Consider the following 16,370-nt stretch of genomic DNA (forward strand, 5'->3'; position numbering starts at 1 on the left):
TGCCCAGATGCTGTGTAAGAGCTGCAAACACACCTTCTGCTGTACTGTCTGCAGACCTGGATGTAAGTCACATACAGTGATAAATGCTTCAATAAGTCTGAACCTCCATGTTGTATGTTAATGGTGATACTGTATTCCTCTATGTTAAGATGAAATATTTCTGAGGTACTATGAAACTGTTGTTATATGTTTAGGGTGATATATTTCTGAGGCACTATGATAGAGGGCCATGCAGGACATGCTGGCCACTCCCGAGCCTCCGTCATGTGGAACAGAACACAGGTGAGGTGACTCTTCTCATTTTACACTCCAGTAAACCAGGAAATCTGTGTTTTGCTATATCAAGTTTTTCTGTATGCCTGAATCAACAGTCATTGGCCTGACATTTTGTATTTGACATTCACATTATTGGCTCCTGCTAAACACCCTGTGTGTGTTTGTGTGTGTGTGTGTGTGAACCTCCTCTTGGCAGGTGGTGGGCATCCTGGTTGGCGTCAGTGTCATCGTGCTGGTGGCCTCTCCTCTCCTCCTGCTGGCTTCACCTGCATCCTGTGCTGCCTGTGCAAGCCCTGCCGAGGCAAAAAGAAGAGGAGGGAGAAAGAGCGTCACGCAGACAGACATACAGCCAGAACTCAGTCCCACCAAGTCATAAAGAGAGACTGCTCCTTCTTCTCACCACGGTCTGGGAATGGATCCATTTAGTCAGTTCAGGCACTGATTTTAATTCATGAATGGAAACATCTTCATTGAAAAGAATGGGGTATTTTTCGACTCATTGAATTTTAAATAATGTTATTGAATTGACAGAATTGAAAATGACTAGTACCCTGATTGCCACCATCTCACACACACATACAGTACAGGACCGCTGTCTACCACCCTCATGTGCCAAACGTCACCATGCCAAACCAGTCTTCTTACAGTAGGTGCACAAGTGCCTCCATCCTACAGTGCCTGGTATTTGTGGTGGTATTTGTTTTGCCTTCCATTATATTATGCAAAATATGTGTGTGTTGTTTATGAAAAGAACGACTGTAAGTAACATAAGTAACATAACGACTGTAAGTAACATCCTTAACCAATGCAAACATTGTTTCATAATGTGCTGTGGAAACTGCATTGTGCACTGTATTGGGTACTGGGGAGAAAATGTGTTCATCCCAAATGGCACCCTATGCCCTACATATATATACTACTTTTGACCAGTCCCTGGTCAAAGGTGTGCACTATAATGGAATAGGGTGCTATTTTGAATTAACCAATGATATAGGGCTTCAAAGGTGCACATAGAATATTTTTCTGCTGCTGACAGATTCCTCCTGGAATTCCAGACCAATTTCTGTTGGGTTCTATAACTACTACTACTACTATAATGTATGTAAATATGTATTTATGGAATAGTGTATATGGTGTCTGTTTGTTTTACTTTTTTCCGTTGATGTTTCTGCATCAGATATTTTGTAAAGATCCATTGTATTGAAATAACATCAGATATTGAACATGCCCTGGCTGCATAATATTATGTCTTACTTAAATGTTTGTTTGCACATTGTTATATAATCTTGTTTACCCTGATTTATAACATGACCTTTCGAGATTCACCCAGTCATAGTCCTGTTGTCTTTCATAATCTTGCTACTGAAGACTAGAACCATAGTAATGGGCCATAAAGAAGTCGTAACAATGTGAATGACTGCAATAATGTTGCAATGTATAGATTAGCCTATCAGATCCAAAGTCTACCACGGAATTTGGTAATGACAGTTAGCGTTGACCAAAGAAGACGGTAATAGAGCTGACTAGTTTGTGGGTTTTGAAAGGCGGTTTGATGCTGTCAAACGGGCCAAAAATTACTATTTTGACAAAAATCTTAAACGGTTAGTGTTCTGCTGGTTACCAGAGACACCTTGTGGTAGATGTGAAGATTGCGTTTTTTATTTCATTCAAGACGAAGTGGAACTTCAAGGGGAAAACTCAAAGATGATCTGAAGTTCTTAAAAGTATTTGACATGGCTATGGAAACAGAATTCTTTGCTGGTAATCATTCTTTGTCTCAATTATAGCACACTTCCTCAATATCGTTTTTTATATAGGCTTTAAGTCAGTGGCAATTGACCATGCAAACAAGAGCTGAGATTGGAAGTTTCATCGATTCACCAAACAATAACTGAAATTGTTTTCGTCGTGCATGGCAGTTAGATGCTTTATAAATGTGAAGTTTCTCCAATATTAGCAGGGAAACCCGATTTTCCAAGGCAATGTTTTATTTTTGCATGATTCTGCTTTTCACTCCGTTGTCAGTTTAGCCTATATTTCACTGATTTAGTAGCAGAAAGCATTTTTTTTTGTGTCCTTTAGGCTGCGTTTCATTAGATTTTTTAAGGCGGTTTGATCGCGGGGGAGGCACTAGTAATTTCAAGTGTATTAGTCTATAAATAAATCTCTTTGCTAAAATTCGTCATCTCTCCCATGTCTCATTCGACTAGTAGTTGTTCTGAAATGTTTATTGCTTGCCTACATTTTACTCCTATATTTTTATATAACACACACACATTAATTATTCATTTCGGTTGCCTATCCTGACGTGAAGTTTGTTTATATAAAGTATTTGACTCTGATGTGTGCTACAGAAAGTATTTGACTAGCCACAAAATTAAGGAATTTGAAGGGGGGAGGGTTTCGGCAAGGCCATTTTCTTGCCTGCCGAAATCCACATTTCAGAACAACTACTAGTCGAATAAGACATGGGAGAGATGACGAATTTTGGCAAAGAGATATATTTATAGACTAATACATTTGAAAAAAATAGCCAAACCGAAAACTGAGGCATTACTAGTGTCTCCCCGCGATCAAACCGCCATTAAAAAAAATAAATGAAACGCAGCCTAACGTGATCATTAACAGCTGCCTTGAAGGACACATAAAACATGCTTTCTGCTACTAAGCTCAGTGAAATGTAGGCTAACTGACAACGGAGTGAAGAGCAGAAATCTCAACTAGCAAGCAAGTCGCAGCAATGAAGAATTGAGTGTGTGCACGTTCACTCGAGGGGGGGATTTTAGTTCTGGGTTAACCGAGATTAATATATCACACAGGTATTCCGAAGATTCCATATGTACCCAACGCTGGAGCTCGAACGTCTTGTGTTTCCAACACTACAATGCAGAAGAAGTAGGTGTGGCAAACATGAAAGAAGAGCTGTGTGTGTCAGGTGTCATGGAAGTATCTGTTGTCTTCCTGTTGCACAGTGAGAGTCTACCTCCTTTACATACCTGAATGATCCCACCTGAGGGTTTCCCAGCAGGCTTCATAGTAACTGTTTACCTGTGCAGGTGCTGCTGGGCAGAAGTATGGAGGACTGGCTGAGATTCTCAGTCTGTTACTGGCACTCCTTCTGTGGGACTGGTAATGAATGTTCACTAACACACATTGATTGCTTCAGGTCACTCTCATTTATACTGTACATAGACTACAGAAACATTTGTACATTTAATTCAATAAATCACTGTCTCTTTCATCAAAAAAACAACCCTGATCTCTCATCATGGGTCTGTCAGCGTGATTCAGTGATGTATTTTGTTTTCCCTCCATTTTGACCCACCACCAGGTGCTGACCCTTTTGGGTTCCAGACACTACACAGACCCTGGAATGAGGGTGCTACCCCCATGGAATGTGCCAAGAAGAGACTCCATGCAGCCTTTGAGTTCTTCACCAAACTTGGTGTGAGTGAACTTCCACCCAAATACTGTACCTTTAATATTTTGTCTTTAAGAATGTACAGCTTAAAAAACAACAACATGTAAACCATATAGATTCATGTGTATGTTCTTTTCAGGTGAAGTACTACACCTTTCATGACAGGTATTGTCACATTGTTCCTATAGTATCAAATCAATCATCTTCTTGGTAGTCGGTAGAGACATAGATAGAGGCCATTTATGCCTTGAAGAACTTGCACCGTCCAAGATGCTTGTTCTAACTGTATACTAACTGATCTATGTTACCCTCCTATCCATCCTGTTGTATAGGGACATGTCCCCTGAAGGAAGCACTCTGGAGGCTGTCTCTTATACACATCTAGATGTGTATAAGAGACAGTTACCCTCCTATCCATCCTGTTGTATAGGGACATGTCCCCTGAAGGAAGCACTCTGGAGGAATCCAACAGAAACCTGGATGAGATGACAGACCTGGCCCTGCAGCTGCAGAATAGGAATGGGGTCAAGGTGCTGTGGGTCACCTGCAATCTGTTCGCTCACTCAAGGTCAGCTTTCCTCATCAACCTTAGTCATTTTTACACTCCAAAGGTTATTTTCACACTTCAAAGTGGAAGAGATGATAATCTGTTGTAGGCTGTATAGTAGAGGATATATGGTATATTATTAGCTATATGCATAATATGTATGTCTAATTGTCCAGATTTCATGATGAAGCCATCTCTTTGCCATTCGACTTGGAGCCTACATTTCTTTTAATTAATGTTGTATTTATTGCTAATACCATAGGTACATGAATGGAGCAGCAACCAACCCTGACTGCCATGTTTTGGCCTATGCTGGGGCCCAGGTGAAGAAAGGACTGGATGTAGCCAAGAAGCTGGGAGCAGAGAACTTTGGTGAGATGAGAGAAGAAATAATATCTCATAATTAACCACCATGACTTCACTGACYCTGTCTTTGCCACCACCTAATCTGGTGCATGTATTTTTGTCTCCTTGTGCAGTCTTCTGGGGTGGCAGGGAGGGTTTTTACTCGATACACAACACTGATGTTGGCGCTGAACTGAAACATATGGCAAACTTTTTCAAAATGGCTGTCAGTAAGTAGCTAGCACTGCTGTGTGTGTAATACATTGTTACCATAATACTGTACCAACTTTTAACTGTCACCTACCATTTTCAGATGATAACCTGATTGTGTTTTTGTATATCAGAGTACAAGGAGAAGATAGGGTTGAAGTGCCAGTTCCTCATTGAACCCAAGCCCAAAGAGCCATGCAAACATCAATACGACTATGGTAAGACTTTTAGGTGCATAACACAACATTAACATAATGTACACATTGTAAGGATCTACTATGTGGTTACTGTTGAACTATGGATGCCCTCAAGAGTCCGTTTCTGCATTACTAACCACATCTAACAATTAGATGCTAGAAAATGTCTGATGCCTTTAATTTCCATGTTACATCGCTTTGTACATGTTGCTGTTTCACCTTTTTATAGATGCAATGAGTGTCATAGGCTTCCTGAAGCATTATGAACTGGACAGCCATTTCAAGCTGAACATCGAACCCAACCACACCACTCTGGCTGGGCATTCCTATGAACACGACGTCATCATGGCCTCTGTGTAAGTCGCCATGTTGACTTTCACGTTTCCCAAACCGACCCCCTATCACCTGCTCTCTACCTTGATGGACTTGTGTAGGTCTGAAGAGATTGGATAGGTCGAATCAATATGTTAATGCTCCACCTTGTCCTCTGATAGGGTAGATGTAATCATAGGGGAGGTATAATTTTCACCATATTTCTTACACCTTTCAGAAGTACATAGGGGGTAGGGGCTAGTGGTATTTTTTGGACTGGGTAGTTGACGTCATTCCTGGTAATCTGGATGTTCCAGTCCAGTTAACCTAATAAGCCTGGTGTGTAGGTTTGGCATGCTGGGCTCTGTGGACTCCAACACGGGTTCTCCTGACCTGGGCTGGGACACAGACCAGTTCCCCATGGACATCAGGAATACCACCATGATAATGAAGGTGACATAGGAGATAATGTATGCACACACACACAATTACTAATAAAGTTATTTTATGATGATACCTATCAGATATCAGAACGTCAGCAGAAAGAACATAAGAACATGTATTGTTTTATCCTCCCCAGACTGTGATAGAGCAGGGTGGTCTGCAGCCGGGGGGTCTGAACTTCGATGCTAAGGTGCGTAGGGAGTCCACGGACCTGGAGGACCTGTTCATAGCCCACATTGGAGCCATGGACGCCTTCGCACGCGGCCTGAGGAACGCAGTCAGGATCATAGAGGAAGGAGTTATCACCAGCATGGTCAAAGTAATGAGGCATCATTTTCATTCGTTCACGTATTCACTTAATCACTGGGATGGTCAAGGTACTAAGACAATATATAAATTAATATATTCATTCATTCATGCACTTAACCTTATTTTACCAGGTATGTTGGCATTGCAAGAAAACAAAATGTACTATCTGTGCTAAAGAATGCGTATGTATTCGCTAGCTATGCTCAAGCTATATAAGGTTTCTCACACAACATCGCTGTCTTCTGACAGGAGCGCTACATGAGCTTCAGCCATGGGATTGGTCAGAAAGTAGAGGATGGCAGCACCTCATTGGAGGAGCTGGAGGTGAGGTCACTAGTGGAATAACAACATAGTACCGTCTCACAGACTCATGTGTTGTAACAACACTGTTGATTCAATGCTACCAAATCAGTATAATGTTAATGGCAGTTTTTGTTGTTATTCTCAGGACTTTGTCAAGCAAAATGGGGAGCCCAAAGTCACATCAGGCAAACAGGAGAAATATGAAACAGTCTTTAACCACTACCTTTGAAGACATGTGGCGAAGACTTGTTTGACCCATGAAACCCCTTGTCCTGAGTGGTATAGTGTCCATCCAGACCTTTCATAATAGTATGCTTAGAGAGTGATATAGTTTCCATATGACTAACTATTATTACAGTTATAGTATAAAGAATAATCAATTGGAGGAGTCTTGTGAAAGTGGACTATTTTAATGCACACTCCTGTAATGTTGACATATGATTAGATTGTGAGGCCATCAATGGTAAAGACCAGAAATATGAATTTAATTTAGTATAAATTACATGGCATTTCAAATACTGAATTAATTAAGGAATTAATTAATTGATCAGTTTTTCATACCGGAGTTGAATAAAAGAAGCAAACCCTATTGTGTCAGTGCTTTGCATTACTATTATAGTTATAAAAATAAATATATATAGTGTTGCTTCTTAGCTCTAATGTTAGAGTAACATTAAAAAGGTTGATGTCTTGGCAAAAAGACTTTCAAAAAAACATTATACAATATTTAATAAGGCTGCCCAACATAAATCAATCAATCAAAGTTATAAAGCCCTTTTTACATCAGCCAATGTCACAAAGTGCTGTACAGAAACCCAGCCTAAAACCCCAAACAGCAAGCAATGCAGATGTAGAAGCACAGTGGCTAGGAAAAACTCCCTAGAAAGGCCAGAACCTAGGAAGAAACCCAGAGACCATGGAACCAGGCTCTGAGGGGTGGCCAGTCCTCTTCTGGCTATGCCGGGTGGAGATTATAACAGAACATGGCCAAGATGTTCAAACGTTCATAGATGACCAGCAGGGTCAGATAATAATAAACACAGTGGTTGAGGAGGGTGCAACAGGAGTAAATGTCAGTTGGCTTTTCACAGCCGATCATTCAGAGTTAGAGACAGCAGGTGCGGTAGATTCTAAAACAGAAGAGAGAGAGAGAGAATTAGAGGGAGCATACTTAAATTCACACAGGACACTGGATGAGACAGGAGAAATACTCCTGATATAACAGACTGACCCTAGCCCCCCAACACCTAAACTATTGCAGCATAAAAACTGGAGGCTTAGCCTGGAGCTGTCGGGAGACACTGTGGCCCTGTCCGACGATACACCCGGATGCCCTCAGAAATAAAATACATGTTTGTATTGATACCCTCACAATCCTACGTATCTACATAATCACCCCAAGGCAAAATACCGGTATGTAACACAATCCATACGAGTGTGAACCGGTTTGGTAACTTCCTCCGTAGTGTAAAACTGTAGACCGATAGACACCTTTCCAGTATGCGACACACTGACAAGAAAGCCATCGCCATCTGCGCCCATTCAACATAGCCTACATTTACGTTTGTATTACTTCGAAACAAAATAACTTTTTTGGGTTCTCATAAGCTTACAATAATGTTTTGAATTCTTGCTTGAACAGTCGCTAAGATTATTTGTTTGTGATATTTGCAAAATAGCTATTTTGGATGCAGAAGTTGTTAGCTAGAATGCTAACGCTCATTGATATAGGCTGTAGCAAAAGCCATGTTACTGGTTGAAGGTGAAGGTTTTTTTAAGTATAATGCAGTTGATTTGCGATGATGACACAAGCATTATTATTAAGCAGGACATTCATACAAGGCTTAAAATCCAATTATAATCCAAAAGTAGTATGAAATGCACTTATAAGCAACATGTAAATATAGGCTCTTTCCCCTGTGTTCTATAAGAACTTCCCCTTGATCTGCCACCAACTTTCGCGTATCGCCCTCTTGAGGCAATGTTTGCAAACACAGAAACTGGTCCATAGACACCTTTCCAGTGACATCATATCATACTATCCTCTTTCAGCCAGCGCTCCAACCAGCAGCCGACGATTGGCCAATGGCCAGATAGCGTGAGCTCTGCTCACCGATGTGCTGTTACTGATTGGACGGTTCAGATACAGAGAGGGCGGGACACCAAACCTGCGAACCCGAAGTTCCTACCTATCTCATCATATAATATTTAGCATCCTCTGAAACCATCTGAAATGTCTGGTGGAATAATTGTAATGGTTTTGAATACTTTTCTTTTTGATTAACGGATATATTGTAAATATTACTAGGCCTACGATTTGCTAAAGCAACTGAAATAGGATGCTCAATAGTCTACGCCAGTAGATAGAATATTTGCTATTTTTATAATAACTGTTGAACTGTGATAAGATTTTATTGCGCACTTTATTCTATTCCATGATCTCGGCTACTTTTTGTTTTTGCAATTTAGTTTCAGGTTATAGGTTAGGAAACATTCTGAGCAGTGGTCATTTATTGGATGAGTTAGCCTATTCATTTCAAGTAGCCTAGTTTAATAATAGAATAAATATGTGGACTTTTCTTGGAATTGCAAGTTTCACCTACGTTTATAAGAAATGCGACGCAGTTTTGGAGTATGCTCACAAAGAGATAATCTTGGCGGCTGCAGTGTTCTTGGCAGTGGGGATGCTGCTATCCTATGTCAGGTACCAAGGACATACATGCAAGGTACCCCAAATTCTACAATTACCGCTCGAACTTTTATTATCCCTACCGGTCATCAATACATTTATACCGAAACCCTCAGCTGTCAGGCACAGGAGTGGAGAGAGCGCGTCAAAGAAGGTGAGTAATAATAACTGTACAATCTGTTGAAGAGCAAAAACAAAAAATAAACTAGAATATTGGCCTACTTCATTATACACTATACACAATAAAATAGTGTCCAATTATAGTCCAAAGACTTCTTTTTTTATTTTTTTACCTTCTATGGTAAAAAAAAAACTCCTTGCTTTCTCTCTAAACAGGGAGGTGGCAGGAAGAAAAGAGTGTGTTCCTCAGCCATGGAGAGCCCCCCAGCAGCAGGGGACTCTCCTGCATCTCAGGAGCCGGATGTGATCATAGTAGGGGCGGGAGTCCTGGGGTCGGCCATGGCTGCAGTGCTGGCCCGGGACGGCCGGAGGGTCACTGTGATAGAGAGGGACCTGAAGGAGCCTGACAGGATAGTGGGAGAGCTGCTGCAGCCTGGTGGATACAGGGCCCTGCGAGAACTGGGAATGGAGGGTGAGTGGTCTCTGCAGCATGAACTAGAGATCTTTTAGTGTGGGGTCTACGTGTAAAAAGGTGATAGCGTGGGGAAAACAACCAATGGGCTGACTCGCAACAAGCCCTTGTATTAAATGGGGGCTGTGCTCAACGAGCAAGGCTCACTGCAGGACCTATATAGGGCTTATAACCTATAATAAAGGCCCTATAAAGGCTTTAAAAGTTGTTTGTTTAAAATGGGACCAAACAAACTGTAGCAAAGACACCCAAGTCCCTATTTAATGTAAAGACATTCCTTCTTGCCATTAAAGACCTGAGTTAAATGAATAATGAAAAGTGTTTCATCACCCTTGCCTAACCCTGGGCTCTCCTCTCAGGTTCAGTGGAGGGGCTGGATGCCCACGTGGTGAACGGCTATGTGATTCATGACATCGAGAGCAGCACAGAGGTGGAGATCCCATATCCCCAGGCAGACAGCAGTATCCAGTGTGGCAGGGCCTTTCACCACGGACGCTTTATCATGGGCCTGCGCAGAGCCGCCCTCGCTGAGCCAAAGTAAGGCTGGGAGAGAACCTTCACTATACCTGTTGGACATGTCATTACTATCACTAAGGCCACACGTTTGTTCCTGACCACATGACTTGACCAGGATCAAATCCAGGGTTTAGTTCTTATAGGCTGATTATGTTTTTCCTGGTCTGGTCATGTGTTCAGAAGAACCTGTCTCTATTAATTCCATCACTATAACTACTGTTTCTTAATAACTGGTACTTTGCTCTCGCCTAGTGTTACGCTCATAGAAGGCACTGTGTCCAGCCTGGAGGAAGAGGATGGCTGTGTGACAGGAGTGCAGTACAGGGACAAGGAGACAGGAGACACAAAGGTCACCTCTAAGCTTGCGATGCAGCTTATACTCTGTTACTCTCCAGATAGCCTTTGCTGTGTAAAATAGCCCCATGCTGATACTTACAATTACACTTGATAGTATTTACACCTATTGATTAGCAGTTCACCAGGATCCATTGATAAGACAAGCAGTGTAACAGATGTGTTTTTAACTGTTGTAATTGTGTTAACCTGTCCCATAGGAGGTCCATGCAGCAGTAACTGTAGTAGCTGACGGCTGTTTCTCAAAGTTCAGGAAGAGCCTGGTAGCTGGGAAGGCCCAGACCTCCTCTCACTTTGTTGGATGTATCATGAAGGTTTGTTCAATTGAATGAATGAACGAGCGAATCAATGAATCGACCGACCGACCAACCAACTAACATATGCCATTTAGCAGACACTTTTTACCAACCAACCAAACAAACAATTAATAAAATGCAGTCAGACTAATGTATTTCCTTTCTGTTCTCTCCTGTCGTGGTCAGAACTCTCCCCAGTTCAAGCCCCACCATGCTGAGCTGGTCCTGGCCAACCCCAGCCCTGTCCTCATCTACCAGATCTCCTCCTCAGACACCAGGGTGCTGGTGGACATCAGAGGAGAGATGCCCAGGAACCTCACAGAGTACATGGCTGAGAAAATACACCCACAACTACCAGGTAAGGAATTTAGGGTATACAGTATAGAGATTTAAACAGCATAGCTTTCCCATGTGTTCAACGTCCTTTACATTGTATTTAACTAGGCAAGTCAGTTAAGAACAAATTCTTATTTACAATGACGGCCTAGGAACAGTCGGTTAACTGCCTTGTTCAGAGGCAGAACGACAGATTTTACCTTGTCAGCTCAGGGATTCGATCTTACAACCTTTCAGTTACTAGTCCAACGCTCTAACCACTAGGCTACGCTGCCGCATGGAGGGATGGAAGGATGGCCTCGGGCCTCGTGAGACTTAAGGGCAAACTAACCATATCCACCACCAATGTAAAGCACCCACATGAATATGTGCTTGAGAGCTTCAACACACGACGAGTAAATGACGGCATTATGGGTTGACATTCACTCTGTGTTGATTTTAATTCTTTATCCACCCATCTTTATGGTGATGAATGTGTGACCTCTGACCTGACTCTGTTGTCTCTTCTCTAGAACACCTAAAGGAGCCGTTCATGGTGGCTCTGCAGAATGACCGGCTGAGGTCTATGCCAGCAAGCTTCCTGCCTCCGTCCCCAGTCAACAAGCCAGGTAGGACACAAATACTGACCACAGTGTTGGGCTGTGTCCCAAAGGGCAAATAGAATAGGGTCCCATTTGGAATGCAACGTGGGAGAGTTCAATGCATGGTCGATAAACTATTTTATCTTTAGCTAAGTAGATTAAAAGCCTGACCAGATCAGATATTTTGCTGAAAAAGATGGTCCCTCTAGCAGTGTAAATGTGTAATGTTAGTGAGGTGTGGACTGGGGCTAACATGAGCCTTTGTCCTGTTCCAGGTGTGCTCCTGCTGGGTGACGCCTACAACATGAGACACCCTCTGACCGGAGGAGGGATGAGTGTGGCCCTCAACGACGTCCTGATCTGGAGGAGCCTGATGAAGAACATCCCTGACCTGTACGACAACACAGCCATGCTCCAGGTAAACTCACATCCCTAATCTCATCCCCCTTTCTTCTGATTATTACATTTCCATTACATTTTGGTCATCTTATCCAGAGTGACTTACAGTCAGTATTATGTTAATGATTGGATAGTGGGTATTACAGAGAAGGAATAGACAGTAGAGGGGTTCAGACAGAATAGCCGACCAGGGGGATATGTGGTCCGGAGTCAGCTTCCACCAGACCAGACTCCGCCACACACATTATCACTGTCTGAATGGCCTTGGTTGGAATGTGTATTGTTGTTTTGTGGAATGTGGGTCCATATTGCATTGCAATCACCTGCTACCACAGAACGTTAGGGAGTTTTTTATGTGCGGCACAGGGCATATTGTTTCTGTAATCCACAGTGTTGTAGTAGTCAAAGGAATAGTTACAGAGCAATGTTAGGATTTACTGCATAAGGCTGAAATGTAAAACATGTTATTTTTAATATTTTTCATAATAGGCAAAGAAAAAATTCCACTGGGAACGCAAGTCATCACATTCCTTTGTGGTGAATGTGTTGGCTCAAGCCCTGTACGAGTTGTTTGCTGCAACAGACAGTGAGTCTCCTTCTCTGTCCTTTTTACTATCCCCTGCCAACACATGATGGATAGAATAAGGTCATACGTGGTTATGCCAAATCTTTTGGTGCATTATAACATTATAATGCACTATACCTGTAGGCTGTAATTACATTGTTACCAATGTCTCCACTTCAATCGTTTGTTTTCTAACGGTCCAGTACTTCTTCTCAGTACATGTCCGTATACCGCAAATTACTGACACTAAACACTTAGCTAGGCCGATTATAGCAAACAGAGAGGGACATTTAGGAGATATTCAGCATAAATAATTTTTGCTGAACTAATTTTTACTGTTAAGCTGTGTATTTTACCAGCAGGGTACTACACTGAGATATACTGTATCATTTAGCATAATCTCCTTCATGGCTGACATGCATATTCATATGAGCTGTTTGGTGTTTGTATCTTTCAGATTCTCTCCACCAGCTGAGAAAGGCATGCTTCCTTTACTTCAAGCTGGGTGGGGAGTGCGTCAACGGTCCCATTGGTCTCCTCTCAGTGTGAGTCTCACTAATGTGTTCGACACACTTCAAAACTCTTACAGTTGATCCTTGACTGTGTATGTCAATGCAATATTCCCCATTCAAAAAATATCAAAAAATATATGTATGTAAAATATTCACCGTGTGTACAAAACAATAGGAACACCTTCCTAATATTGAGTTGCACCCCCTTTTGCCCTCAGAACAGCTTCAATTCGTTGGGGGTATGGAATTTACAAGGTGTTGAAAGCGTTCCACAGGGATGCTGGCCCATGTTGACTCCAATGCTTCCCACAGTTGTGTCAAGTTGACTAGATGTCCTTTGGGTGGTGGACAATTATTGATACACACGGGAAACTGTTGAATGTGAAAAACACAGCAGCGTTGCAGTTCTTGACGCACTCAAACTGGTGCGCCTGACACCTACTACCATACACGTTCAAAGGCACTTAAATATTTTGTTTTGCCCATTCACCCTTTGAATGTCACACATATACAATCCATATCTCAATCGTCTCAAGGCTTTAAAATTCGTATTTAACCTGTCTCCTCCCCTTCTTCTACACTGATTTGAAGTGGATTTAACAGGTGACATCAGTAAGGGATCATAGCTTTCACCTGGAATCACCTGGTCAGTCTATGTCATGGAAAGAGCAGGTGTTTCTAATGTTTTGTACACTCAGTGTATGTAAATGTATTGCACCTGTATTGACATTAGAGGACCACATTGGAAATAAGCCTTCAGCCCTTATTGTTTTTATCCTCAGTAATATGTTATGTATGTAACGTTGTCTCCGGCTTGGGCCGCCTACTACTGTTAATGATCAAATTCAATCAATCAATCAATTGTCTCTGGTTTTAATTAGCTCTCAATCCATTCTATTCCCAGGTTGACGCCCCATCCGATGACTCTGATTGGACACTTCTTTGCCGTGGCCTTGTACGCCATCTACTACAGCTTCAAGTCTGAGTCGTGGTTCACCAAACCCCGAGCCTTATTCACGAGTGGCGCTATCCTGTACCGCGCCTGTACCGTCATGTTTCCCCTCATCTACTCTGAGTTCAAGTACCTGGTGTACTGAGCAGTGATCTAATCTGAGCCCTAACCCAGTGGAACGCACACCAGCCTTAGACAACAGGGTCGTATTCATTAGTGCACAAACGTAGCAAGACATGTTGCAATGGAATACGAAGATGTTCAGGTTCACCCCTACCCTGTTTCTGCCTGTTTTCTTCCATTTAGTTTCTTGTGAATACATTTACTGAGCAGTGCCATCACTGACCCCTGGTGGAGAACACACACACCACCAGCCTTATGGTGACATGACATACAAATAGTACAGTGGCCTAAAGATACACTAAGAAAGTGTAGTTGTTAACTGTCAAGTCATTTTGGCTGTATGTATGATTTATATGAAACCACTTAGTTTTAGGCCAACAATTTATGCTTTTACTCGTTGGGTGTGGAGGCATGCCACTTTCTGTCCAATGATGTAATTTCTGGACAATGTTTCTGTCCATTTAGGCCAGGGATCCCTTTTGTCTGAAGCGCACCCCTAGAGGCAAAAGTTCTGTATAGCCTCTTTAATATTACACCACCCTATCATCACTATCAACAGGGATCTCATACAGGTCTCTAAAGTGACCATTATTCAGTACTGAAACCTTTGACCTTGATGTCTTTATCTCTGCTCAATGATAGGACGTCTTCTGAGGACGAGGTCTAAATTGACGGTGACAATTATTTAGTAATGCCTTGTATATTCAGGATTGACATCACAACCATGCATTTACGTAGTGTAACAGACAATGTGTAATAAGAGGTTTGCTTTAGCAACTCTTAATTGCAAATTTGACCAAATAACCAGCTGAATATACAGTAGGACTGATTACAGGTGTCTGTCTAACCACTTTGCTGCTAATTGAACATGAGGACAGAACATGTCCGTCCTGCTTGTAAACTACAGTCGTTGTGTTCTATCTTCTCTCCATGCCAATGACTTCTTTCAACCCGAAGCACTTACACAGTTGGTTCCCCCACATGAAGCTGAGTGTGAATGACGGTTTAAAAAACACAGTTGGCTGTTTGTCTACCCTTAATCCAAACGGTGTCCTTATTTTGTTCTGAAAAAGCATGTTCCTTGTGCATTTGCAATTATTTTAACTGTACATGTACAATCAAATGATTATGTATTAAACTGTTTGATTGGTTCAAGTCAGATCACCTGTCCTTAACTTTTGCCAAGTTACAGTTTTCCTGCCTTAAAAAATGGGTTTGCCTGTGTGCCTGGAGGAGGGGAGGGTTGCAACAGAAACAAATAGCACAGTGAAATGGGAGCTGATTCAGGACCTGAGATAGTTGAATGTAGCCCAGCCACAAAACAAGTCCCTGACCAATGGTCCACTGCCCCATCCATCTCTTCAGCATTTAGGGAGGAATTCATGACAGAATTTTGCACTGTGTTGGTGAGAATATTTACTTGTAATTGTATTTGGTTTAATTTCTTGTTTAATAAATGAGCCATTATGGAGTTAAATATCTTCCTTTGGAGACTGATGTTTTATCTTTTATCTTTACCTACTTTTTAAAATTAAACTAGATTAATGTTACTGAGGTGATGACCAATAGTCCTGAAAAGCACTAATACAAATGTCCACTAGGTGGCACTCAATATACAATCAAAAAGTTCGAGCAAATGCTGGAAGGAGGGGATTGAAAGCAATACAAACTCAGACAAGTCCCAGGTTACAACAATTTTATTATTTCTTAATTTATACATCAATAATAGATTGTGTTCCTGTAAAATAATTAGGAGGACTTATCCATGTTATTCTGTGACTCCACAGACACAAATACTGGTGTGGAAGACCAGAAATGGGAAGGAAAGCTGCTGTGAAGTTTAATTGTACATATTTTCTCTTAGTCCACAGTCTTAACAGTCAGTCTATCAACTAATGAAGACTCACCACTGAGCAGAACTTGAGGAGAGTTCAATTCTTCTTCGACTTTCAGCCTCCTCACTCCCGGACAACAACACTGCCCTTTAGTTACACAGAGCATTAGTTTAGCTTTACCCTTAATATTATAGCAGCAAGCTTTCTACTAACAGTTAACATGTTTATGATTCTAAACAAAAAGTACTGTACAGCT

General features: G+C 41.7%; 2 protein-coding genes and 1 long non-coding RNA gene across 3 annotated transcripts; all 3 read left to right on the top strand.

Moving 5' to 3' along the window:
- The first annotated feature begins 74 nt into the window (after positions 1–74).
- On the top strand, positions 75–1,333 carry LOC139026165 (uncharacterized). The gene is made up of 3 exons (XR_011477875.1): positions 75–282; positions 473–1,151; positions 1,241–1,333. It is a non-coding gene; the product is annotated as an uncharacterized lncRNA (long non-coding RNA).
- A 597-nt stretch (positions 1,334–1,930) lies between these two features.
- On the top strand, positions 1,931–6,953 carry LOC112076799 (uncharacterized). The gene is given in 15 exon segments (XM_024143470.2): positions 1,931–2,037; positions 3,096–3,131; positions 3,134–3,171; positions 3,333–3,405; positions 3,608–3,723; positions 3,837–3,862; positions 4,128–4,265; positions 4,507–4,616; positions 4,724–4,819; positions 4,934–5,017; positions 5,226–5,352; positions 5,656–5,761; positions 5,889–6,071; positions 6,311–6,385; positions 6,510–6,953. Coding segments are annotated over 15 exon segments (1,320 nt in total). The 5' UTR covers positions 1,931–2,009; the 3' UTR covers positions 6,594–6,953.
- Positions 6,954–8,512: 1,559 nt separating this feature from the next.
- LOC112076800 (squalene monooxygenase) lies at positions 8,513–14,973 on the top strand. The gene is made up of 11 exons (XM_024143472.2): positions 8,513–9,207; positions 9,390–9,645; positions 10,005–10,182; positions 10,414–10,510; positions 10,716–10,829; positions 10,998–11,169; positions 11,660–11,755; positions 12,004–12,146; positions 12,617–12,713; positions 13,150–13,237; positions 14,109–14,973. Exons 1-11 carry the CDS (start codon positions 8,932–8,934, stop codon positions 14,299–14,301), a joined length of 1,710 nt encoding a protein of 569 aa, XP_023999240.1. The 5' UTR covers positions 8,513–8,931; the 3' UTR covers positions 14,302–14,973.
- Positions 14,974–16,370: the final 1,397 nt, after the last annotated feature.

Source organism: Salvelinus sp. IW2-2015, unplaced genomic scaffold, assembly GCF_002910315.2.
Source record: "Salvelinus sp. IW2-2015 unplaced genomic scaffold, ASM291031v2 Un_scaffold4042, whole genome shotgun sequence".
Classification (NCBI taxonomy): domain Eukaryota; kingdom Metazoa; phylum Chordata; class Actinopteri; order Salmoniformes; family Salmonidae; genus Salvelinus; species Salvelinus sp. IW2-2015.

Excerpts from the sequence above, each read along its gene's own strand:
- LOC112076800 (XM_024143472.2), top strand. The coding sequence starts at position 8,932 with ATGTGGACTTTTCTTGGAATTGCAAGTTTCACCTACGTTTATAAGAAA. Across the intron at positions 10,183-10,413 it reads GCCGCCCTCGCTGAGCCAAA|TGTTACGCTCATAGAAGGCA; the intron begins GTAAGGCTGGGA and ends GCTCTCGCCTAG. Across the intron at positions 12,714-13,149 it reads GTTGTTTGCTGCAACAGACA|ATTCTCTCCACCAGCTGAGA; the intron begins GTGAGTCTCCTT and ends TGTATCTTTCAG.